Source organism: Tympanuchus pallidicinctus, unplaced genomic scaffold (genome assembly GCF_026119805.1).
Source record: "Tympanuchus pallidicinctus isolate F22 unplaced genomic scaffold, pur_lepc_1.0 scaffold5, whole genome shotgun sequence".
NCBI classification, from domain to species: Eukaryota; Metazoa; Chordata; class Aves; order Galliformes; family Phasianidae; genus Tympanuchus; species Tympanuchus pallidicinctus.
Window position 1 is genome coordinate 19112801 of NW_026294769.1, and position 27450 is coordinate 19140250.

The 27450-nt window shown below is 39.9% G+C and overlaps 1 protein-coding gene across 3 annotated transcripts in view; it reads left to right on the plus strand.

Moving 5' to 3' along the window:
• Window positions 1-767: 767 nt before the first annotated feature.
• The window catches only part of MBP (myelin basic protein), a 105264-nt gene continuing 78581 nt past the window's right edge, over window positions 768-27450 (plus strand). The window contains exons 1-2 of one of the 3 annotated variants that reach the window (XM_052703763.1): window positions 768-901; window positions 24507-24581. In XM_052703763.1, coding sequence (XP_052559723.1) covers window positions 24531-24581 — 51 coding nt within the window. In that variant the 5' untranslated portion in view covers window positions 768-901; window positions 24507-24530. Of the gene's footprint in view, window positions 902-1058; window positions 1160-12639; window positions 12659-24506; window positions 24582-27450 lie in introns of those variants that run through there. The other 2 variants (XM_052703766.1, XM_052703765.1) reach the window with 2 other exon arrangements.

Genomic DNA, 27450 nt, shown 5'->3' on the forward strand with positions numbered 1-27450 from the left:
CTTGTCCAAGACACTCACTGATGTGAACTTCCCTCCCAAATTCAGGTGAAATTAAAAGGTAGTTTCTCTTTCTTCTAGGATACCGAGCACCCTGAGGGTTCATGCTTTCAAACCTCTCCCCACAAACATGCCCTAAGTTTGACTGTGACACCAAGCCACGGGCCAGGCGGGTTTTACCACTGGGAGGTGAGGCCTGGTGAGGCAGAAAGTTACGCCAACGGTCTGTTTGACCAGGCACAGCATGGAGTTACGTTTGTTGGCACACGACTTTGATTTTTCTCCGTGAGGCTAACTGCCGTGAGTGAGGGGTACCCAGGGCTGTCACACCGCAAAGGGCAGCAAGCAGGCAGGCGGCCGCTATTAGCCTCCCGCATCCTGAGACAGGAACTCCCACACCCCAGGGGAAAGTCGGAGCTCTAGGGGCAACTCCGTGCCTCCCCGCGGGGCTGAAGGGGCTCATCCACCCCGGCTCCTCCCTACGGAGCGAGCTGCGGGGCACGGCGGTGCCCCCTCCAGCTGCCTCTTCCTGGTCGGAGACTGCCGTGCACGGCGGGGAGCGGCGCTGCAGCCGCCGGGACGCACCTCCGGCACAGGTAGCGGGGGCTGCGGCCGGAGAACCGAGCTGAGCGAGGGAAGGGAGGGAGGGCGCGGGGCAAGGAGGCGGCGAGACGGTGACCCGCAGGCACGACACCGGAGCGCCAGCAGCGAGCGGGAGGAGTCGCTTCGGACGGAAGGGAGCCGCACGCTGCGGAGCGCGGCGCGGATCACTTCTCTCGGCCGCCAGCCTTCCCCCTGCCGCCAGGAGAGAGTGGCTGCCCGCCCGCCCGCACCCCATCTGCCCCCGCCCGCGGCGGATGCAGCGCGCAGCCCCCGGAGCGCCTCAAGCCAGAAGGAGACGCCGGTGCGTTCCCGTTTACTGCTTCGCTTAGGTTTATTATTGCTTTTCCTTCCGGCGGGGAGTTGCGGGAGGTGGTGCGCTGCGGGGAGCGGATCGAGCGGCTCCCCCGGGGCGGTTTGAGCAGCGTTTTGACTTGCTGCTGTTCACCGCGAGCCCGGCTGAGCGCAGGAGGGGCGGGCGGTGCCGCGGGACACCCGGGGTGTAGCGCAGCGCAGGTGGCCGGCACAGCAGGTGGCTCCGGGCTGCCCGCCCGCGGGACAGGTACGGGGGGATGGCCGCCGGGCGCGGCGCGGTGCTGCTCCCGGGGCGTGGGGCTGCTCCCCACGAGGGGGCCGTGCGTTACACAACCACCCCGGGGAGGGGGGAACGCGTCCCGGCCGGCAGTGGGAGGCCCTCGCTCGGCTCCGTGGGCTTCCGGTTTCACATCGCGGCCGTGCCCGGAGTTCTGCAGCTTGACAGCGAACTTCTGCTTTTTAACGTTAACCCCTCAAAGGCGAGCTGCTCGGCAGGCGCCGGCGGAGGGTTGAGGAGCCGGGCAGGTGCTGGCCGTGGGACCGGTGCTCACATCTCTCGCCCTTCTGGCCCGGTGTCTTTTAAATGATAGTTATATGTATGTATATATTTTTTTAAGCTGCCATACCCTTGGTGTGCTGAGGCAGTGCAATTTCTACGTAGGGTTTGGCAGTGTTTAGAATAAGTGTTATCAGCGTGTTTGTGGTGCTGCCGGCTGCTGGGTTACCAGACTGCGGTTTTGGGGTGTTTTGTTCTGTTAGTATGTACGTGGGGACTGGTGGAAAATCGCTCTGTGGTTTATCCTGGAAGGAATGTAAACGCTTGTCTTTGTAGTTTGGAATAGGTTATTCATGGCAGTATTTCTTGTGAGCATCATATTGATCCCTCAGAGTACTGGGGCTGCATTCGGACTGCGTTGGTTTTTGTAAAAGAACGAGGAAGCGATGAAATGTTATGATGAAATTACAGCATTTGAAAATGCTGGAAGCATTCTTGTTGAGGAACTGATATTTTCCCTCTTCTTGTTTGGACCAGAACTGGATCTCAAATGGGTGGGGCTAACAGAGTGTGTATAACACTTTTTTGTTTTTGCTGTGTGTTGTTTAGTTGTTTTTAAAATGCTGACATTGCGAAGTATAAGGCTGTGTCTGTGGAATCGTAGAATGATTCAGGCTGGAAAAGACCTCGGCCACCTCTACCATGCCCACTGACCACGTTCCTCAGTGCCACATCCACATGGTGCTTCAACACTTCCAGGGATGGTGACTCCCCCCCTCCCTGGGCAGCCTGTGCCACTGCTTCATGGCTCTTTCTGAGAAGAAATTTTTCCTAGTATCCAACCTTTCCTAGTTGGAACACTCTCCTAATACACAACTGGAGCCTTGCTAGTTCCCAGGCAGATAGACTTAAACCATAAATTGCGAGGTGATGGTGAATAGTTGTCTGGAAGGATGACAAAGTGCTTGCTGTCATTCATGGTGAATAATAACAGAGCAGGAGAGCTGTCTTAAGGTTTGTGTTAATAATTTGTTGATTACTGCTGGCAGCTGAGCAGGAAATAGACTTTGATGGACTTGGAGCAGTCGATGATGACTGGTGTGAGCCTATCAAAGCTCTCGAGCATCATGGATTTTTTTACATTGGCTCTGCCTATATGCATTGCGAATTACTAAAAAAACACTATAGCAGGATATACAACAGCCTTCTGGAGCGGGCAAGAGCAGACGCCAGGGGAAGGCCATGCTAGGGGAAGGCTCACAGGGACCTCTGGCCAGGCACCTGTGGCTCTGAAAGTCCCTTAGGTGAAGAGTTGTTGCCTTTGTATTGGACAAGTCTTTGTCTTTCTGTGGGAGGTTTGAACCCATTTAAGCTTCTAGTAAGAAAATAGGGAAATACCTATTCCTATGAGGAAGTAAGCAGTATTACAAATGTTATAGATCAAATGGGACAGTTGAAAGTCAATTTCTGGTTAGTAAAATCCAGTGCATAGGAGTTATATTAATGCATATTAACTTACTAAAGAATGTTCACACATTGGGCTGTGAGATTATCCATTTAAGATAAAGTTTGGTATTTATAGTAAACAACAATAAAAAGTAGTGTTATGCTCTTACAGTGCATTATAATGCAATGAATTCAAATTTGTTCTCACTGAGCAGAGGATAAATTCAAAGTTATGTTATCTTTACTGGGTTTATACTAACTAGACAATTAAAAGCAGAACTTGAGCATTTACATCATTTTAAAACTGTATTGTACATTAACAACAAAAAAGGTACACAAACTTTTCAAGTCCCAGTTCTGATGATAATAACTATGAGTGAGATAGTGGGTACTTATAATGTGTCTGGTCATTATCATAGTGATAAACTTTGGTCCACCACAGACCTTTATAATAGGAATTTTAGGAACTTAAAAATTATTTTATGTTTTTAGTCACATAATTTTGTGCATTCGTGAAAACTTTATTGACAATCTTGTTCTTGCATTGGGCTTTATTCTTCATTAACTTGTTCTCATACAACATCTAGATTTCTGGTCAGCTGAGGCCTTCCATCCTCTTGGAAGACAAACCTGTCAGAAGTACAATACCAGACTCAAGATATCCTGAACATACAGAGAAGAACAGTGTTTGCTTTCAAGGCATGGCAGCAACCAGGACTTATCACTGATCACCTCACAAATCAATAGCAGAACTAGGGCATGCTTCCGCTGCTTTCCAGCTTTCGCTGCTTTCTAGCTCTGAGAGTTGGAGAAGATGAGTGTTAGTGGGGCACTGGATTAGAAATGAGCATGCATGGAATAGTGGTAGGCAGAAGAGCAGCTTGGCCTAGAGGAATGCCATTGAGCTCTGTGAGCACTGCTGGGAGAAACACAATGTGGAAAATTGACGCTTGTATTGCTGCATATGCACAAATTTCCCGTTTGTTCTTTTTGTGATGTTTTTATTCAGTACTACATATAAATTATTCATAAGATTGAAATAGCCACTTCAGTTATTTATTCCATCAAATAGAACATATCATTATAGTTTAGGCTCTAATTTTTCTGCTAAATGATTGTTATGACTAAAGAAACACTTTCATTATAAAATGTTGGGAGAATACAGGTTAAACTGAAACCCCCATCTTGTACTTGCTTGCAGCATAAATAGCAAAAGTTGTAAGTGTTCAGATGATACACTGCCCATTTTCTGTTTACTTCTTCCCTGCCAGAAGGCAGTGATGTGAAATAGATATCAGAAAGTTGAGCAATTTGATTCAAATTTTTACTAACCAAAACTAAACTGAGTTAATCTTGATGAATACAAGAAATATTTAAATAGTCAGCAAAACATACTCAGGATTTATGTGGGTGAAACCTGGTGTTCCTTGCCATAGGCACTGGCAGCCTGTGTTTGACAAGGGAGGAGTCTAGAACGTTTGCAGTCCAAGACTCCATAGAGGTTTAAAGTGTAAAGTCTATCACAGATTAAAGGATAGCACAGTTTTCTGGTGAGGTGCCCAGTCCCATGGTGATGTTACCTAAACACTGCTGCCAGCAGTAGATCAACAATGTTTAGATGCAGTTTTGATACAGCCTACTGATACCACTGTATGAAACAGGAGTTTCCCTGCTTTCTTTAAAATACTCTGATGAAGATGGCAGGTGTAAAAGCTGATTCAGTGCTCCAGATTTGCTAGGTGCTACCAAAAAAATAAAAAAAACAACAAAACAAAAAGCCAGCAGAATGCCTTCATTTTTGAAGAAGCCTGAATTTATTTATGTATTTATTTATTTAAATGTATAAAGTAGAAGTAACAACCAATGGAAGAAGGATCAGAAAAAGATACATGCTCTAGTGCTTCACTGCTCAAATATCTGGAGTTTCAGACAGATAACTCTGGAATCTGGTACTGTATTTGCGTATTACTTCTATTAATAGCCATTTTCAGGGGCACCCAGCCTTCTGCATAAACTGCTTAATTTGAATCTAATTAGATATTGAGTGTAAAATAATCAAGTTAGTCTCTGAGAGACTAATCCAGTTGCTCCTGATGCCCGAGGCAGTCACTGGCTTCAGCAGAGTTTACATTATAACTGTATTACTGTACCCTTTGGTCATGGTTCTGGGTCTTGTGCTAATTGCTCCACAGGAAGATTGCTCCTTCCCTAAGGATCAAGTGAATGCTTCATTTGGACTAAGTGAGCCCAATATGGGGATCCTTATCAGGCAGTAAATTAAAATGGCAGAATAGAAATCTAGTTCTCCAGGGGTTTCGCCCGCCCAAGAATTTAGACAAGATGTTCTTAATTATACTAAGCACTGTAGGATTAGCTATGGTTGAAAGGGATTGCATGAAACTTAACTGACATCCCTCCCACGGTGAAACAATGATAGTGTCTGATCTTCTGTACTTGGTGACTCTTAAATAAAGGGTCCATCACACCGTTTCAGTTGCTTGTTTTTGTTTTTAACTTAGTTGTCTCATACACATCATTCTTTTTTTTTTTCTCTCTTTATTTCTCTAGTTATTTTCATGCATAAGAACATGCAAAACAATTTCTCTGTCCAGCCATCTAATCACCATTCAAATACCGAGCATAATCCCTGCTGAACCCACGTGTGGGCTTTTGCGGAGTGAACAATTCTCATGTCTGTTACATAGATAATGCATAGCAATTTCATTAGCTTTTCTGAAGAACAAATTGTGCTCATGTTTTCTTGCTCTCCCAGCTGTTTTCAGAGTTGTGTTTTGTCTGTTCTTTTTTAGCCTTGAATTCCTGAAAATAGCAGTAACTCTCATTTTTGCTGACTACACCTCATCTTCTTCGAGAGGTTCGCAGGGACTCACCTGTGAAAAGTTGATCATAATGAGTTTAACTTTTCTTTAGGAATCAATATACAGCCTTCTGCTGTTTGCTTTAAAAGATTCGTAGTCTATTGAGAACAATCATTTGTGGCTGAAGCATTTCTAAGTAACTTATACTTAAACAGTTCAAGACCATAGTATTTGGATTTAAACATTTCGTGTTTCTCATATTCAGAAAATAAAGAATAAAATTTAATGCTTCTTGAAATGCTCATTTTAAAATAGTGGGAGAAATTTTTGGTTAATAAAGCAGAAACTTTTTTTTTTTTTTTTTTTTTTTTTTTTTTTTTTGAGGCTTCTTGCATCAGTTGAAGTGAGATCCCAGCTCTGCTGCTTGGAATAGCTATAAATCTTGGACAATTCCCAGGAAAGCCCACACAAAGGGCAAGTGAGAGAAAAACAAGAAATAACGTGGAAATTTCCAGCTATTTTTTTCTTCTGTTCTGAAATGATTTTGAAATAACTCAGTATTCTTTATCTTTATTTCACTATCGATTTTTTTCCCCCCTAAATTTTAGTGAAGTCTTCCAAAAGGGAGAAGCAAGTAAAGTAATAAATCTGAAAAGATTGCTCAACTCAGTCTTTCCCTGTCTGAAGTATGCTACGACTGCACTGAAGGAGCAATAGTGGTTTTTCTGTTTTTTTTCTGACTGTCTCCAATCAATTTATCAGCTGTAAGAAGTTTGCTTTGTGCATTGCAATGAAGGACTCTTTCTTTTAAATTTTGCTCCAACATTTGCAAAATTTCTTACTGTATTGTTCTAATCCTTAATGTGTCATTTCTTAAACATTTCAGGGAAGCGTAAACATCTGGAAATGCTGAACTTCAATCCTTTCTACTGCAGATTGGAAACATTAACAGCTGAGATAATCTAACAGCTAACTATTATGTTTTGAAAGTGAGAGGAAAACAAAGCAAATACACAGCAACAGATATTCCTAAAACTAACTTGGACTTGTAGTATATATATGTTTTAATATCTTTACCTAGTGCATTATCTTCAGCTTCTGCTTAGTGTTGAAATCTTTGGGTCACATGTGCAACATGAAGATGTTTTTCTTCTTAGTGTTCTTTAGAAGTCAAAATTCAGGTAGTGCAATGCAGCTGGACGAGTTATAGCTGTCTTTGGAATTCAGTAACTTGAAAAAAAAGTCTTGGCAGTTGGAAAGATCAGTATTAATAGGCACACATAAAGCTCTTATGTTCTTTTAAGTTCTGCCTATGTATTGTTTCTAACCTTTGTACTTGGTCTTAATGTTTGCTTTTAATCCTTGACTGTCTGGAAGCATTTATTTAAGAATAAGGGAGAGGGAACATTGTCAAAAATACAAATGTTCTTGGCACTTGGCTACATTTTTCAGTTTGTTTTCTTGATCATAGTTTTGTGAATAGAGACAAGACCATGAAAAATAATGCCTATCTGCATTGAACTAGCTTAGGTTAAGCACTTGTATATTGCATCAGCACCCTTACTTGAAAATATATGTGTTCCAAAGATTTAAAAAGCCCTGAAAAACATCTGTTACATACTGGACAGGGACCAGACAACTTCTTCAGTTCTAAATTGGACCGTGAAGGTTAGGGCTTTTTCAGATTAGAAGTCATTGCGTTATATCCAAAGGCCTTTCAGAGGACAGTGTATAGTTGCTCCTGTTGTCTAAAGATTTACTGTCAGCTTTTTCTGGAAACATGTTGCCTATGTGCAGTGTGGCAGTAGGAAGCAGCATGGAGGTAAGTTCACCTTGGGACATAAAATGTTTTACTTGTAAACACATCACAGTAAAATCATGGTTTCCAGTGTAATAACTTCAGCCTGAAGTTCTCCTATGCTTTCTACTTAGTATTCGTGTGCATATTTTCCTCCGTTAGTAAGATTTCTTGTACTAATGTAAGGTGGAGTCTTTATTTTAATCTTCCTATGATATTTTGAAGTAATTTAAGTTCAAATTTCTATCACCATGTAGGAAGATTCACATCTATAACAGCAATTGCTCTTACCTAGCCAGATGCAAATTATTAAATATTGTCTTGGCCAAATTGGCACCTGATATTCCAGGCACATTGCTGAAGTATAAATTTAGATTGGTTATTTCTGATTGAGTAATGGAGGTGATCTTTATCCTCCAATTTTCTTCATTACCCATCTATCAGTATCACCTGCCTCTTGTCTGCTACAACTGACCGATCTAATTCATATATGTATATATTTTTTTAATGCTGCAATTCTGTAGATCCCAGTGACAGCCACTATTGTACTCCAGCCTAAAAATCTGCACGTAAAGATGACTGTCATCCATATACCTCTGATTCACTTTCATTTTCTTCTGACTAGTTTATTTAGAACTTTGGGTGGCTTTCCATGGCACCCACTCCAAGAAGGTGCTCCTGGAGTTTGTGACAAATTCTCTGCATAACCTTGACTTAGCCAATCTAAGAAGAGACTCATCAGCTTCTGGAACCAAAGTTAAGTCCACAGCATGAAAGGCAGACCAAAAGATGCTGAACTATTGTGGAAGCAGTTTCTTGGTTATGATAGGTACAGGAAACACTCTATAAATGAGAAAAAATGGTAATATTGAAGATGGGAAGAACTTCTTCACATTTCTGAAGTCAGCATGGGTGTGAACTGTCCTTTTACTTTTCTGAAAGCGAAAAGAAAAGAGTGACGTTTTATTTGTGATTATTTCTTGGCTTGCAATATTTGCTGAAGTAGTTGGAACAGACTTGGAGGGAAACACACTTATCATTTACTTTGGCTCTTGTTGTGCCTTTTACTCTTGGACTCTCTCCCCAGATGGTAGAAATTAAGTGTATCAAGGGTCTTCTTGGTAGACAAAGTGTGTAATCTGTAAACACATTAACTCCCTGGCTTGGTTTTTGTCATTTTTTACCTTTGCTATTACTTTGCCTTGACTTGTTTCTGAAGAAGTATAAGATTTTACATAGCTTTCACCAGCATAGTCTGAATCAGCACTGTTTGCCTGGAGGGCAAGCAATAATTTGGCTTTGTTTTGTTCTTCAGAAAATCTTTCTTGTCCTATGGAAAAGAGTCTGTAATAGGATCACATGGGAAAGTTGTTGTAGTTGCTGGGTTTTTTAAAAGGTATTTTAATAGGTGCTTTTCAAATGAATGCAGGATTGTTGATATAGAAAAGTTTGTCTGAAATCTTGGTTGACTGCTAGAGTAGATGAGTGGATTGTGAAATGTTCTTTTTTTCTCATCTCGTGGTTAAAAAAAAGCTTTATATGTGGAGATATTATGCTTATTTAAAAAAAAAAAAACATTCTAACGACTGAATCCCACAGCCTTCTTTAGTATGGTGAGAAACTGGGTTCTAAATAAAGTAATAATTCTCTGTACCCCTGGAAAGTGTGCGGAGGGTTGGGAAATACTCTTCATTACTTGTAATTGGCCTTTATTGTTAACAGCTTGTAAATTTCATTTCTTTGTGAGTAATATTTTGTCCTACTAATGAGCTTTAGTGGGAAGGCTGATACACGCCTCCTACAAATAGCATACAACAAAATACAGCAGCAACAAAAGTATGCTCTTTGCCTTAATGCAGTCATCTGGTGCCATGCTGAGTATCAGCATATTAAGAGTTCTTAACTGCATTTTTCACTGTACCATAAAGGACTTTTGTAGCTGCCATGAAGCATATACTGTACCTTACTTTACCTGTAGTCTCTTCTTTATAATTAGCTTTTGATTTTAGCTTTTTGTTTCCTTTTATAACTGCAGAGCTGCTGAGTGATTTTTTTGGGTTGTGTTCAGTTTTACTGACGCAGTGAACCAGGAAGCGTTACAGAGGTTTTGAAGGACTTATTCCAGTTAAATAAATACATGCATGGGCAGTTTTTGTCATCTGTGTAAGTGAATAAAACTCAGAACAGTGAAGGTTTTTGAATTATACTGCTTGTATGTGGATTGTTTGTAATGCATCTACTGTGGATGCTTGAAATTTCTCGTCTGCTTGGATGTGTTGTGCATAAATGTGCATGCTGTGTATAGCATATTTACATAATTCCAGAACTGATTCACAGGACAATTTATTTTAGAAGAGACCTCGAGTGATCTTGGCCCACCTTCCTGCCTGAAGCAGGATCACATATACAAGATCAAGTCAAGTTACTGACGACATGTTGAGCTTGGGCATGGAAAGCTCCAAGGATAGAGATTCCACTGTGTTTCAGGGCCATCTCCTCCAATGCTTGATCATCCTCACAGTGATATTTTTTTTCATTTTATCTGATAAACATATAGCAAGTATCTACCTAGCTATGGCTTACATTGTTCTCCACCTATGGAGGACTCTGCCTTTGGGCTCTACCTTTTCAATAATCTACTCCTGGATATTGGAAAGTTGCTATTAAGTGCTTCAAAACCTTCTCCAAGCTGAACAATCCCTGTGTCTTCAGCCTTTCCTCATAGTCCTTATGGCCTTTCACTGACCTTGCTTCAGTTGGCTGATGCTTCAGGTAGGGCCTTTGGAAGCAGACACCCTACTCCAGGTGCAGAGCCCCCATTGCTGCCAGTTGGGCTGCTCACTCATGTCTCACCTTCTATGTTCCAGGATTCCTGCATTCTTTTTGACAGAGCTGCTCAGTAGCAAGTCAGTTTTCAGCCGGTGCTTTCAAGGGGTTTTTGTCAGCCCCTTGCTCAAGCCTAAGCCATTCTGAAAGGCAGCCCTGTCCTTCAGTGCATCAGCTGCACCCCTAAGTACATATTTTCCCCAGACTTGCTGAGGATGTGTTCTTTAGCCTCTGCTGGGTTGCTGCTAAATATTTTAAAGACGGGTCAGGGAACCCTATCTGCTTGTAACCAGATTATGGGTGGAATGTGAACCATTGATGACTACTATTTGAGCCTAATGATAGAGTTTTCCATATTGCCTAGTCGTCAGTCCATTTAGACTGCAACCTAGATCAGCTTAGATACGAATATGCTGAGGAGACAGATGGTATTGACAGTCTTGCTGAAAGCAAGCTCGGTGACACCACTGCTTTCCTCTCATACAAAAATCCTGTGATTTTATCATAGAGAGAAATTATAGTGGTCAGGCATGACATAAATTTGCTAGATCCGTGCTATTTCCAATCACCTACTTCTTAGGCCTAGAAATGGCATTCAGATGGACTTAGGTCTGAACATAATGCAGGGAGAACCTGAGACAGACTACCAGTGAAAGTGTTCTGGATTGTGATGCTTTCTTTCCCAATGACCCTTCAGAATTGGTAACCTGTGCGCAATGCTCTTCCTGCACTCCTTTTCTGGATAGTTGTTGTCCAGCTGTAGGTACTGAGTCACTTGTCACAGGATGGGGCATCTGAATCTTGGGAAAGTGATGATGAATCCATTGGGACTTCATATGGCTTGAGGAAACACACTTGTTAGGAACAGGATGTTGCTGCTAGAGTGGTTCTTATTGCTTGCGTATGTCATTTGCAAGAAAGAGGGGTGGAAGCAGAAGTGACAGTAAGTTTAATAACTATATTGGTTTGCACTGCTTATAGTCAGTGAGCTTTATTTTGGGTTCTCTTTTGTACTGATTTAATTCTATAGTGTTGCCATTAGGTTGATAATAACAGGAAACATAGACGCACGTGTCTGCGAGAGGAAGTCTTTATTTGCATTCTAACTGGCGTTTAAAACTTCATCAGTCCTGTGGTGCTTTTTTTTCTTTTACTCACCATTTTGATATTCCCTTACTACTCATACATTGTTGGATGGTTTTTGGAAAACACAAACCAATCTCACATGTAGCAAGACTTCATTTGAATCTAGCAGAAAATGAACAAATTTAGCCTGATGATGTGGTACTCCAGAAGTTCACAAGAATGTACTGGGGAACTTAGTATTCTTCAGATCTTATTGGCACCACATGAACCCTTCTGGTTCAGGCCTTTGCATTGGTGAACAGTGGTTACTTTGTGTAGTCCATCGTGTATCAAAATAGTTTCATCATATGATGATGGTTGCCTCTAGTTTTATGCTATATGAAGTTAAGTTCTATGTTTTGTATATTCATTTTTATTAATTGTGTTATTGTTTAGGATCTCAAAAACCTCTTGGGAGTAAGGTTATAAATGTGCTTAATGAAACTTTTCTGTAGAGCCAACAGCTGAACTGAATGTAACAGTAGTTATGTTTTATTATTAGAAATGTTCTAGTAACAATACTATCAGCAATAAAGTCATCAGAAATACAGCTTTCTTAATATGCTGTGAATGGCTTGTATAATTAGCTCACAATTTTAATGCTTCTAATAGTGCTTAGTTTCAATAAGACTTTAATACTTTGGAAAAAAGTCATGGCAGCTTGCAAGTAATCTGAAGTATTTTACCTCTATTTTACATGTATTCCAAAATCTTATGTAATTTATTTTATTATACAATTAACATTTGTAAACTGAAAATGTGTATATGGGAGGGAAAAAAAAGGCAGATGCTTAATAGTAAGTAGTACATGTGTAATAGTTTTTAGGAACTTCTGTATCTATGGATCCTATGCTTTAGGAATCTGTTTTTCAGGCTTTAATTATTTGTGAAGTGTAAGTTCACATTTTTTCTGCCCAGTTTAGTAAATGAATAAAAGATTAACATGCAAATAAAACCTTGGCACAGTATTACATTTGAAGATGGCCAAATAATCGAAGGTATTTCACAATCAATTGATTCTCTACTTTAACCTGGGAAGAATGACCAGAGCTTTGGCAAGAGAACACTTAAGTAGTTTCACAATCACACATACATTACAACAAAGACTATTGGCACACATAAGCATGAAAGCTGGTTTTGTAGTGTATTCCTGGTGCAAAATGACATTGTAATCTTCTGTGGGTTTGCTTGTGTGAGAAAAGACCACTCAGCTGAGCACAGCCAAATGATTTTATGGTAAGTCTGATCTCATGTATCTCACTGAATGTGCTGTCTATATGCAAGAAGGCTTTATGACAGTGTTTGTTTTCACACCGTTTTTTAAATACATAACAGATAGCTTATTCTGTATGTGTCTTTTTGCGGTATTGAATCATCTTGCAATGATTTCTTTTATTGATTGAGAGAGGCACTTGAGCACTTGAGCATGTTGACTCAATTCCAGTGTATAATTGCTTTCTCTATATAAAAATTTCTCTTGTAGTGTCAGTTGAATCAGTTGGCTGTCATTTACTCTTTTAGACATTTTAAGTATACTCAATGTTTCAAAGATTTCTTCAGTTCATAGAATCATAGAATGGCTTGGATTGGAAGGTACCTCAAGAATCATCACATTCTAATTCCTCTCCCACAGATAAGGCTGCCAGCCACTAGATTAAGTACTAGACCAGATTGTCCACTATCTCATCCAACCTGGACTTATTCTTAATTGTTTATTACTGGGAACTGTGTGCTTGAAAGGTATTTGTAGAGATTTTTATCTTTGTTGTAACTGAAATTGACACTCATTTTTACAGGGATGATCTATGATGTAATGGTCTAACTCTACACAGAAACCCAAATTTAAATAGCGTAGTATCACTCAAGTTCCTGTAAGCTATCATTAGATAAAATTAAAAAATACAGTTACATTCTCTTAGTTGAGCCTCTGTTGTAAAGGATAAGACTTTTGCAGTACTATGCTTACAGTGTAAGATCAGGCAAGTGTGGTGGGAGGAGAAGCATAATGAAGCTGTCTCAGTTGTGCAGAATGGTGCATCCTGGCTGTGGGCAAGCATCCAGAGGGAGAGCAAACACTGAGCAAGCTGTTGGTATGGCAGGAGTGTTAGGACTTAAGTGAGTAAAATAATAATTGATACCAAAATGATTGTGTGCCCAGGTTTCTGCTCAGTGTGAGTGTGTGACACCATTTTTGTGCCAGCCCACATGCATCACAGTCCTACTTAGTGTGAAGTGGCTGCCTCCATCATTAGCTGCCTGTACTTCTTCACTGTGTGGCATCTGAGAGAACGTGCATGAAATTATCTGCAGCACTCCTCCCCTATAGCAGATAACTAATGTGTGGTAGCATTACAGTGTTTATGGACATTCATATGATGTAGTTGGCAAAGTAAGGGGAAACTCATGTCCATTACTAATTGAATTTGGGGGTGAATTTAAGTGAATTCTGATGTGCCCAAACAGAGGAAATGTTTGCGTGCAGCTTGGTTTAAAAACAAACACACAAACAGAAACCAGTTACGATAGAAATCACTTTCCACTTTGCAGTCTTTGTATGTTTTTCATGTTAAGCAGTGCTGTTAGAGTATGTTTTCAGACACCCTTAGCAGATGTTAAGAAGCCTGTGGTTTGGGAGGGGGATAGTGCTGTGGTTTGAGTTTATTTCTGTTTGAGTGAATATGGCATGCTTCAAGTAAAAAGTGGGGACATGTTTTTTCTTTCTTGTCTTAGCAATGTTTTGTTTTCGATGTTAGCATTTCACAGGTGTTTAAACCTCACACATGGAATGGATTTATTAATAAATATTTCCACGTAGCAATCCATTAAGCTCATTGGATGTACCGAAATAAGACTGTTACAACTGCAACATTAACATAGTAATGGCAGGCTTGACCATCCAGAATTACTGTAAGTTTTAGAATATCACATTAAGTATTTGGGACCACAGATGGGCAGTGCTGACTTAAAGATGGGACTGGTTCTGTGCACACAGGTAGTCAGCAGCTGTTCAGGAGGGAAAGCTCCAGCTGCAACATTCTCATTAACCATAAGAACTGACTTAGAATTGCCAGATTTTCGGTTAAAGAAGAAAAAAAAAGTTATAAAACAGCTAAACCTCGGTGTAATATTGCTTGCAAAGTGACCTCTTACAGATTTCAATGAGAGCTGTTTTAAGCAAGATACTACATTTGATAAAAGACCCATTGTTTTCTCTGATAAATAATTCATGAAAGCATTAAGTGACAGAGCTTCTTGATTCAAGTATCATAGGATTTGTACTTAAGAAAGTAACTTGAAATCTTGACTTCCCTTTGAGTGTTACAAGCTGTTGTTTCTTGAGAGTGCTGTAGGTGAACTAAGGTCTGAAAGGAGCACGTTAGATGGAGTTACTGTTCGGGGTAAGAAAGTAGGAATTTATCCAAAGGAGCACCTTCTGGAAGTCTTTCTTCAATCTTCTTTCTTCAGTCTTCTAGAAAGGCAGAGGAACCCTTATTATCTGGATCATCAACTGTATGATGTTGCAAGCTTGTGATGGCTGTTACTGGAGGTTTTTACAGGGTCAGATGTCAGTAGGTGAACAGATTCAATCAAAAGCTGATCCTGGCCCTCCCCTGCCCTGCCTTGCCCCATGTGTGCTGTCAAGAGATGAACATCCTCAGGCAGAAGGATTCCCTGATCCTGGGGCTGCTTTCTGGCTGTGCCAGGGCCCTGATATTCATGCAGTCTCTGAAATAGTGATCACACTCCTGTCTTTTGTCTGAAAGGCAGCAAGGTTTGCTGTTCTTCTTTGGTTCTTCCTGACCCTTGCTCTTTTCCTGTTTAGAAACATTCTGACATTCATCTTAGATTTATACCTGGACAGTATATATTTTCTTCTCTTCCAATATTGTATTTTAACCTTGTTTTTCTTAAGTTTAAGTTTTCTTAATGTCATGTCATGGGTTTTGTCTTATCCCTGTATAATGAGCTCCCGTTGCTTTCATCATCCTGGCATCTCTTCTAGTAAAAAGTTCACACTGCTACACGGAGCTGAACAGCCCTGTACCTTGCATCCACCTGCAGTTGTGCTTGTAGGTTGTGTGGTGACATCAGTTCTTCCCTGCCTTGACTGGGAATATCCCCTCATGACTCAATGTACATCTTTTTTTTTTTTCCTCTGCCAAATCACGTGTGTGACTCACGGTTATCCTATGATCACCTCCTAGGCTGATCTTTCCCCTTGCTACCTTCTAAAATGATGGCTGGTTTCCCACATCCTGTGTGAGTATGCTAATCACAAGCTCATTATTTAACGCTAGAGCCATTTATAAAAGGCAGGCCGGGGATGGTACTGTGTCTGCTGTTCTGCCTTGTGATAAGCCTGAGCCTAATGGTTAGCATAATGCATGCTGAGGAAGTCTACAGAAATAAGACTGTTTGTGGCAGAATACCTTGTTGTATTCTGATGGGGTCTCGGTGCAGAATGCTGTGATGCTGTTTCACCATGTCATCGTGGCTGTCAGAACTTGAAGACCTCAAAGAGCTTTTTAAACAGGAGAGGAGACATTGGTTGTAGCTGATTGCAGCACCAGAAGAATGTGGTAGCTGAAAAGGGCCTCCTGAATTACAGCTCTGGATTTAAGTTTCTAATGTCTGCTAGGCTGTAAATCATTTTTCTTGCTGTCTTTCTCTGTGTTCTATATCTGTGATATGGCAGAAAGGTTTGCCTTCTGCTCATGTGTTTTGTGCCCTTGAGTTGCCAGACCTTTAGGGAAGGAATGTTCTTTCTGTCTGTCTTCTGGTGCTGTCTGGCATCATAAGACTCGGTTTCACAGCTGTGAACCCTGTCACAGTTATTATAATTGAAACATTTCCTTCATTATTCTAGAAACATTCAATTAGCAATTAAAATAGAATACTTTGTGTCCTCATACCTCACGAGGGAAACTTATTCAAGGATATTGTGGTATTGTGATGGGCGCTGTGAATACCTTTTAAGAATACTTAGCTTTTAATCATGTAGAGGATTTGAGGTGCATCTTGGTAATCATCTTTGAAAATGAATACACTGCTATTAATCTTATTAAAACATGAGTTTCTTACTCTGTTACTTTGACACATTGCAAGATTTACTTATTTATTTTACACTGAATAAAATACGTGTTTGATGTAAGTGATGAACTGCATCATAGAATCATAAAAGTTGAAGAAAGTAGTGTTTGGCCTGGCACATTTTTGTCTTCCTTTTAACATGAAGCACTCTGTTAGCACACCTTTTTAATGAAAGAAGGGAAAATAATTGTCTTGTGTGTTTTTTTTACATTGTATTCAAATAGAATTATATTTTTTTCTGGATCTTTTGTTCTCTTCAGTACTAATTCAGTAATGGTTATTTCTATGATCTTTGTACATAGCCTGTATAAGAGCTGAGAGTACTACATTTAGTACATGAAATTCAAGATTGAAGTGAAGCAGTGTCTGAGTGTGATGCAAAACAACACACTTGAAGGCATATTTGTTGAGGTACACAGCTGCAGTACTGGTATCAGGGCAATGTACAGACCTAAGTGCTTTCTCATGCAAATTTCAGTGACAGGCTTGCTGCTGTTAATCATAAATAATTTAAAATTCCAGGTGCAACAACTCACAGCTGAGTGACTGTAACCTGCTGAGCCTCTGACCTCAAGTGAATAAGGGCCAAAGTACCCAGCATAAAATTCCATTTGGAAAGGAGACAAATCTGTTGATTTCTCAGGTATATGGTCGTCCTCAGCAAAGGGTCTTTTTGCTTTTTTAGTTCAGAAGAGAAAGCAAGCCACTGTATCACTGACAGACAAAATCCAAAATCGAAGTCAGGTTAGACCAGGCTCTGAGCAACCTGATCTAGCTGTAGATCATGGAATGATTTGGGTTGAAAGGTGTCCCTGTTCATTGCAGGGAAGTTGGGCTAGGTGACCTTTAAAGGGCCATTCTATCTCAAACCATTCTGTGGTTCTATGAAAATCCCAAAACAGTGTCACAGTATCCATAGTTGCCACAGTTAAAAAATTTGCTATTCTGTATCCCTGTAAGCTACTTTGCTCTTGGAATTAGTTTATTGATTCAGAGGCAGTTTGCACATACCTGCTGACACTTCATGAGTGTCACTTGCAGCTTGCAGAACAAATGGCTTTGTGCTGGACTGTCTCATTTGTGCTTGTGTTAATGAACTGTGGATAATAGTGACCTACTGGGAGGTTGTCACAAGATCCTTGAATCTTAGTACAGACCTTAAGCACAAATTAAAAACCTGGGGGCTAAGTTTTCATGAAGTTATTTCAAATTTTAAAAAATTACTTTCAAAGCATGGTTTCATGTGTGAACACTCAGGCAATCAGGCTAGGAAAAGAGAAGGCAAAAAGAAGAGAAACTTAACACATGAATACTGAGGAGCCTAAGGATGCATTCTTTCATGTCTGGAAAACAAGATTCAGTTTTGTGCCTCCTTGGCAGTATGTTTACGGGGAGTGAGAGGCGGCTTTAAAGTGATAGGCTGAGCCAAGAGAGAGTCAGCTAGGAGTAAGGTGAAAAGTCAGTCTTTCGTAATGTCTATATTTATGCCAAACGTAATAGAGGAGCATTTACAGGAAACCCAACTCTAGGTCGGGCATGTTTACAGTATGGAGAGATTATATTTGAAGTCAGAACAGAGAGAAAGGTGGGGCAGAGAGAGGTTTTTTTGGGGGTTGTTGTTATTTAAATGAGAAAGATATAGTGGTTCATTGTTTTCTGACAGTAATGTTAACGGTGTCTGGAGAAGATGAATCATCTTCTTGTCCTGTCAGTCACTTGAATATGAGAAGATAAGAGCCAGCATATGGTGCCTTTGATTCATGAGCATTCAGAGCTGCAGGTGTGCGTTTTGACATCAGTCTCTGGTGTGTTAGTGCAACATTGATCATCAAAGTGGCTGTGTTGCTGGGGAACCTCCGTGACCTGTCTTGCTTATAAAGAGAAAATATACTGCTCATCACTGGGAGAGGACTACTTGTTTTACTAAGTGAAGACACAGAAAAATGTGAGTCTTCAAATGTATCTTGTTTTGATTTTCATGGTATCTCTATTTTTATGTGCAAACAGGTGATAGATCTTCTCTGGTTGCAGAGTACTGTAAGCTCAAAACTTGGAAGTCTCCAAGTAACAAATAACAATTCTTGTTGTATGACTTCTTGATTGCTCCTTGCCTTTTCCACCAGTGTTACTAGGAAGATCATCATTGTGACCTGCAATTATTGTGTGAAAATGAATTCTGTTTTCCTTGTTTTCTTTTTTCCTGGTTAATGCCACATTTATGTTATGTTAATTTGCTCACTAATTTCTCTCTCTTTGAATACTTCAGCATTTAGGACAGGTGTTATTCATTGAGGTCAAGAGGTTAAGTCCCCTGCTGATGAAATACACTCTTGAGGGGGACATCCCGAGGGATGTAAACCTTTAAGGGACTGCAGAAGTTCTGATAGTGAAACATGCTGCCTTAATAGCATACTGTACTTGCTGTCTGTACTGTATACAGAATGAACGAGATTATGGTGTGTCCGTTCTTTCTTCTACTCTCTCCATCTTTTTTTCCCCCTCATTATTTATTAAACTGCAGTGTCAAAATATTTTGTCCCTTGAGTGCATGAGTGCTGGGGAAAAAAACACCAGTGATTCTGCCATTGTGCCTCTGAGCCTTTTCAGAGGGTTGTGACGAGTTGATGCTTGCTCCTCAGTTTTGTATGCTGTGCAGACCTAAAAGGTCCTGCAGTATGGGGGAAAATACTGGGTTTTCTTTGTTATTGTTCTGTTGTTTTTTTTTTTTTCAGTGAGCTATCCAAAGGGATGAGAAGTGAAGATGTATTGGTAAAGCCAATACGTAACAAATGAAATGAAATTTTTAGTGTTAATGAATGAAACAGGAATAGACGCATCAGTCCTAATTGCACGGTGGGGCAACATTTCTTTTTTTGGATCAGACTCAAGGAATGAGTATATTAGGCATATATGTGATCCTCTCTATTCTCTAGGCTGGCACTAGCTGGAGAAAGGAAGAAAAGTGAGAAGTGTAAACTACAGGAAATAAGTAAATGCAACAAATAAAAGGCAAGATGATGTCTTTATAGGATAGAGGGAAAACTGTAATCAAAGCAGTCAGAAAAGGTAAAATAATAAGAAGAAATGTACAGACATCTCAAATATTTTGATGTATTTTGTGATGGTACACGAAGTGTATGTAAACTCCTGAGATGCTGTGTGGGCATGAGGGAGCACTTTCGTAGATCAGCAGTGTTTCAGAATTCGACCCTTCTCTTTGAGAGCTGCTGTTTTAGGTCTAAGATTCTCACCAAGGAGCACATGTTTACCAATAAGCATGAAAGTGACTGTAATGTTTTGATAGGCCTGGAAGGCCAGGATTCTGCTATGCAAGGTTCTGTACGAACATAATTTAAAATACACTTGGTAAAGTCGGTGCTTACTACTGGTAACTTCTCTGCTCTGTATATTATGAATGCCACTAAAATCTTGGGCTTGATCATGCATGATGGATAAATGTTTGTAGAATAATGTGTGTTTCCTTCAGGAAGGGTTCCTCAGAGACATACCGTGGCGGAAGTCAAAAGTGAAATAAGGCTTGGTCTAGCAGGGACTGCACACTTTCATGTTTAATGAAAAATTAAATAATGATGACACTTGAAAGGGATATGAAGCACTATGCTTCATAAGGTAATTTAACACTAGAATTTCAAGAGGGAGGAAGTTCTAGGAAGCAGTTTGCCCCTGAGGTGAATTACTTTTATGATGGGGTTGCTTGCATCTATCTCTGGCTGTGACTGCTGATGCAATTAGCTACAGGTCACTCACCTGAGACTGCCAGGGTTTTCTTTCTTGATACATCAGAGTCCTAAATTACCATGGGGAGAGAATACTGAGGAAGCAGGTTAGGTTTGCCCAGTATCTCAATCTGTTTTGAGACAAAGGCTGAAGGGCTTCTTTCTAAAGATGTATGCCACACCGAGAGCGTTAAAACTATTCCAGCTTTTCCAACTAGCTTCTTGGAAGTACTGGTCAGCAGCATAACATGGGCCTGACACTGGAAAACAAATGTTTTGTGTGTCACTACTGGGTAAGTTCATCACCAAGTGTCTGCATTAGAGGGCTTCCAAAATGAGACAGAATTTGCTCATTTATTCAAGGTAATTAAACTGTTTTGTTTTGATTAATGTGATTTGAATGTAGTAGAAAAAAAAGAAAATAATATTCATTAAATTAGCAAGAATTTTAAAGTAAATTCCTGATATATTTTTATATTCCCTGCTGACTCTTCCCATATGTGAGTAAACACTTGGGAGACGTATCTAGCAGTGTAGCTCTGCACCATTACTCACCAGTATTAGGCTGTGGTGAATACGTATTCCTAGACAAGGTACTGCAAAGTAGTAATTATGATCTGGTACTTGTAAATATGTAAGAACTTGCATACCTCTACTATTCTGTGTAGTTCTGTTGAGTCACACTTAAGTGCGTGGGAAGAGGTTGGACTGAACCCTTATTTTACATAACTAAGTTACTCTTAAAAGATAATATTTAACAATCCATTTTCAGCATCCTGTGATTTACATTAGGTAGTATATGTGTTTCAAAACTAAATCACCATTAATATTCAATAGAGTGCACTTGAATTGAACAAGCATTGACTTACACTCCTGTGTAATTCCTGAACTGGTATCACTTTTTAGTTGTTACTGTCAGCTAGCTCCTGGGCTGAAGTATATTGATTTTATTTAGAGTATAGAAAAGTGATGATGAGAAAGACAGCTTTAGAGTGATGATTAGGAGTGGACTTTTCTCAGGCTTCTGTCAATGTATACTTGTATGCAGTCAAAACAGCATAACGTGCAAAAATCTGAAACCAGTGTTTCTTGATATATTCAGAAAGTTTCAAGGAGCAAAGTTTTGTCTTTCAGTGAAAATTCTGAATCACAATTTAAACCTCTTTATAGGACACTATATGTGTACGGAAAGATGATTGGAACCCTCTTTTTTTAAACTACAAATATTCATTTAGCAAATAGTAAGGAGGATTTCCTTCTTTGGGTGAGGCAGTGGTGTTTCTGGTGTTGGTAGCTGGAATACAGCTTCCTATCATGAAGAAAGCAGAAAGGAAGGCTTGGCCATCAGGTTACCTGCTAGCCTGGCTTTCCAAGGAAGGTGACTCGATGGAGGAAGGCAGTTGAGTTGTTTCCCCAGGAGGAATCCCTGGGCTCTTTCCTAGAGTTACTGGAAGCAGCCTGGATATCTGGATTAATTCCTGCATTTGGGCAATACTGGGTTTTGGCAGCAGAGCCCATCCAGCTGGTTTCTGGGCTGGGCAGAACTACGGCACTTTGCAGTGCCTTTCCTCAGCTTCCTGGGGAGCTGCTGCTACACTCCGATCGCTTCCAGTCTGCACCGGGGGAGTCTCCTTGTGCTCTGTGACTTATGGTCATGTGCCAAATCTTTCATCTCACTGGAATTATGAAACTCGATGGGTTTCGCCAGGAAGGTGGAAGGGCTCATGCTGTTGTGGTCATGAGCTTGATCTCGTGCTCAGGCCTATTTTAGAAACTCACTGTAATGTCTGATTCATGTTTGATTCAATGAGGATTCCTGCATTTCTATAATAGTTCTGTTTTCACGTTGTTTTGGGAGCTTCATGACTGTTCCCGTGACAGTTTATCAGTGCTAAAGCATGTAAGGACTCCCTTGCAAACAAGGCTGTGGATGGGTTAATGCTTGTTAATAACTGCTGCTTTGCTATGTGCAGAGCTCCATAGTCTGGCAACCTGAATGTTATGAAAGTGACTAAAAGAAAATACAAATCTTTTACCTCAGATTCTTTGAATACTTGGCTGCAGGTTCCTACAAGGATTGCACGGTGAGTAATCCCATTGAAGTCAGTGACTCAGCTCATTGCATAAAGATCAGCAGACACAGAAACTGTGCAGTGGGGCTTCCTCAGAGCAGCAAGAATCAAATAATTGCTATTTAAGTCTTAACAGCAGCCTGCGCTTGCATTCTGAAGTGAAAATGACCTGTGTTCTCAGGTTTTAATCAAGTAAGCTACACTTCTGCTCAAGTGTAAAATGAAAAATTGGGTTTTTCTGTCACTGTAAATCATTCTAGTGTTTCCCAGCTTGTGGGTACTGATGCTGTTCTCTGATCATTGCATATCTGCATTGTGTCTCCTCAGAATTCATGTTTTTGTTTCCTACACATGTATCTACAGAACAATTTGCACTGTACATTTCTGCTTCATATTCACATCAGAGTGAAATTGTTGAGTATTTTTCCCTGAAGGATTAATTACAGATTTCTCCATTTATTAGGTAGCGTGAAGAATTCTGTCAATTTTAAGGTGTTTTTTCAAACTGGCTTTTGTCTCCTTGGCTGGGAAGTAGATTTATCCTTACAGAAGGAATTTGAATCAGATCCTGTAGAGAAACCTGATGCTGGGCACAGACATAGGTATACTCTCAGTTCCTACTCCTGAAGTCTGAATAGCGTTTTGCATTTCCATCTCTCCAAGCCTATTTATTGGCTTTGTATTTAATTCCTTCTCTTGTGCAATGTTTAGCATCTTTCTGATGGATTTATTCAGACTGGAATTGGAAGTGCATTGGCAAACAGTTTGCCTTCAGTGTGCCACTTCATGTGCTTTGTCTCTTTGCTGGTTTTTCCACCTTGTTTGCTTTGTTTGTGCAGACACTTGAGAGTAAAACTTTTCTTATCATTCACAGGTTGTGGTGGCATGAAAATGTTATTCTTTTCACTGGCCAGCAAATTATTTTAAACATTTATCTGATTTAAGTTCACACCATGGTACCAATTGTGGTTCGTCAGTGCCTGGCATCTTTTTTCTACCTTGGCAGTCTGGGAGTGGGGCTCTGCTGTGCTCTGTTTATTCTGAAATCAGAGAATGGTTTGAGTTAGAAGAGACATTAAAGATCTCATCCAGTTCCAGTCCCCCCACCTTGGAGGCCTTACCAGGGCCCCATCCGGTTTGGTCTTGAACACCTCCAGAGATGGAGCATTCACAGCTTCTCTTGAAAACCTGTTCCAGCACCTCTCCACCCTCTCTGTAAAAACCTTTCTCCTGATTTCTAACCTAGATCTCCTCTCTTTCAGTTTAAAGGCATTCCCCCTTGCCCTGTCACTATCAGATCATGTAAAAAGTCAGTCCCTCTCCTGCTTATAAACTCTCTTGAGTACTGGAAGACCACACTGAGGTCTTCCCAGAACCTTCCAATCTCCAGAGTAGTGCACGGCATTGTATTTATTGCAGAGTAACAAATATTTTGACTAGTACCATTAAGCTGAACTTCGTGAGTGAAAGTTCATTATTCTGAGGGAGAAATGTTCGTTTGAAACTTCTTATGCATTTAGTTTTATGTTTCAGGGCTTTACATGATACCTTGCACTGCTTTAAACTGTCTGAAGGAAGCAGCTGTGCAAGTTACTCTAAATAAACACATGCCTCTACGGGAAGAAATATGTAGTGTAACCACAGGTGTTAAACTAAAAGCTGAAATTTGAGTGTTGTGGTTTAACCTGCATAAGCCCTGTTAGAGCTGAGATACACCGTGGTGAGCCAGAAAATTCAGAGAGGAGCTGGCATTACTTTTTTTGTGTGCTTGCCATGAAAGTGCATTCTATAAAGAACATATCCATTCTACCTCTACAGCAAATTGTTAGCAGTTTAGTATGGTGGGTTTTGTGGTTTTGTTGTTGTTGTTTGCAACTGCAGTTTATGTAATGGCAAATGTGAATTCTAAAGAACTTACCTGATCTCTTATGAAGATTTTCAATTAGAGATTAATTGATAACAGTAGGGCTTCTGCCTAAATGCTAGTAGTCCTGGCTTATATGTGAATCAAATGCTTAGTTTTTCCTCCTTTGTGTCTTTAAAGAGCGGGGAAAGCTTTCTAGTATTGCTGTTTATTGTATGAGAGCTGTTTCTTTCTTTGTTTGATCAGATGAAAAATGAATTTGTATTTCATAATGAATGTATTGATTCTAAAATCTCTGTTTTGTTTTTATTCTGTTTCAGAATTTGAAGTTCTGGTAATCTGTCATGGGGAACCATGTAGGAAAACGAGAACATAGCGCTGACAAGTCAGCCAAGGTAAGAGCAGAAAAAAAAAGAGGCAAGACCATCTCAGAAATGTAGAATCATAGTCAGTGGAGTTGAAAAAGACCTTTGAAAGTCACCTAGTCTAACTCCACCGCAATGAACAGAGGCACCTACAGGTACATCAGGTTGCTCAGTCCCTGGTCCAGCCTGATCTTGAATGTCTCCAGGGACGAGGCTTCCACCACCTCTCTGGGCAACCTGTGCCATGGCTTCAATATGTTATGATTTATACTATGAAATGAATATTTCATACCTTAATGAATTTTCCAGATTTAACCATTACAATTTTGTAATTGTCATCGTAAATAATGACTATGTTTTTTAAAGAGGTCCTATGAAATATAGCCAAACCAGGGTTTTGCTGCAGAAGATTTAATGAGGAATGCCATGTTTTTGTGCTTCAGATCCATAAAGCGCTTCTCATCATGGTGGAAATGAATAAATTGAGCCTTAAAAGCAGGAAATTGGAGAAATTTTTAAAGAGCAAATGAGATGATTAATGTTTTGCTTGTTGACAACTTTCCATTCTGGGAGTCATTTGCTTTATCCATGAGAAGGAAGCTGTATAGAAACATGTAAAATAAGGGAATTCTAATGGAAAAAGGTTGTCAGTCTCAGTATGTACAGCTTTAAAAATCTCCCCAGTAGAATGATGAGGACCATCAAAATATTCATTAAAGTCAGCATTTGCTTTCTAGGCCTCTGTTGGCACTCTGTATTTTACATGTTATGTGGTATTCTGTTTGTCTTGTGATTATATCTTATTTGTGTTTCTGCATTGTGCAAGAGGAGAACATATCTTAAAAAAAAAAAAAAAAAAAAAAAAAAAAAAAAAAAAAAAAGCATAAAAAAGTTGCTTCTTGTTTCTAGCTATTGCTAACCTCTCCACCTGTTCCCACCCAAAAATAATGGTTCAAACTCTGTGTGTAAAGTAACTGCCCTTTGTGTTGGACAGATAATTGCCGTGGCACAGATAAGCAGCTATCCCTAAATGATACATGCAGACTAGAATTTATGGAGTTGCTAGTTCCCTGACATCTTTCACATAAGGACACTGGAGGGATTATAGCAGGAAGAGAGGACAACTGGTGACATACGTTTTTGTTTCATATTTATGCAGTATTTTACAAAATAGTTTCGGTTTCAGTACAAATACTATGACTCTCAAGTAGTGTTCTACTTCTGAATGTTTTTTGTTACTTCCCATCTACAAAATAGACTTGTGCAGTTCCAGCAATGTCATATGGACCTAACAGATGTATTTAACCAAATATTTTTATTCTTTCTGACCAAATGTGCAGGTGTGGCGTGGCAGGTACACATCCTAATGCATGGCACATAATTGCTCATTACGCTCTGTGTGCCTCTGATTGGCTCTTTGAGTACAAAATCTGGTCAGAAAAATACATCAAAGCATTTGTTCCAATTTGGGGTCATGCATCTTACATTTTCTTTTTCCTTATGAGGCCATGTACAGAAATTGGTTCATTTACCAGAAATGTTTTGAAGGGAAACTTAATTCTGTGGTAATATCTTCTGCCCATCACTCATCCTTTTAGTGTTCAAAAATGAAACAGCTCCCTAAAAATTAAAATGAATAATGCCTGATCAGTTTACTCCTTACTTCCTTTACTCACGGAAGACAGCAATAATGTTGCAGGAAATGATAATGCCACGTATTTTAAATCAGTAAATATATGGCTAAGCAGCTATTATGTATTCCATATAGCCAATCAATTTTGATTCAGTCCGTGAAGTTCTTACCAGCAGTAATAACTGTATGTACCATACCTTTTTTTTTGTTTTATTTTTCCTTTTGAGCTGAAGTCTCTCTTTTGTCTTTGTTCAATATAGCTGCAAATTAGAACTGTTTTCCCACCAGTCTTGTGGTGTCACATGGGAGACAGTTACTGGAGGCTTGTTGAGGCCACAGTAGAAACACTGATCTGCCTCTCTCTGCTCGTAGCAGTAGAACTTCAATGCAGAAGGCCAGCAGCTCATGAAAGCTCTTTGTAAAGTTAATCACTTGTAACTTTAAGCAGTTTTCATGCCCCAAAATGCAGTGCCAAATAGTATCACCTTAGGCAGCTGATTTGTATCCATGATGATCAGATTTGCTGCACAAACACTGTACTGGCTCCACAGCAGCTTATCCGGTTCTCTAGTTGGCTATTTAATGTTTAGAGACATTAAGGACATTGCTACTGAACTGTAACTCGTGGTTGTACATTGAATGGCCACAGCAATTGCTGTGGTTTTGATGTGTTGTTTGTTTGAGTTGGCATCAAGCTTTGTTTCAGTAAATGTAGGTATTTGATGACAAAATCGAAATGGAGAATCAGAAAGCAGTTATTTCATCAAATTTCTATAACAAAACTCTGATGTTCTCAAATGGGTAAATTTGCAAAACTCAACTAAATGGCTTCCCGTGTTGTGATTATCCTTTCAAAGCATTGTTATTCACTTGAATTATAAAAATGCCAGGCAGTAAGTATATCCTTATCATGGAGAAGAATGTGAAATTAATTGAATACTTTCAAAATTAGTATATTTGATCTAAATAACAAGAAAAATATATTTTCTTCAAAGAACAATATAGTTCACCTCATTTCTGTCAGATTTTTGTTTTGTGTTTCACAGATTTTTAATAGTTTTTGTAAGAGACATAAAAGTATTTAATGAAACCAGCAGTTTGTCTCATTTCTTCTTCCTCAGATGGTTTTAGACTTTGTGGCCTACTGAGTGCATTGCCAAATGTGTAAATATAGATACTGTTCAACTTTGTTCTTAGTGATAATATTTGGCTTAAATTTACAGAAATATATCTGGGAACAACAAAACAAAAAATAGTGGTCTGTCA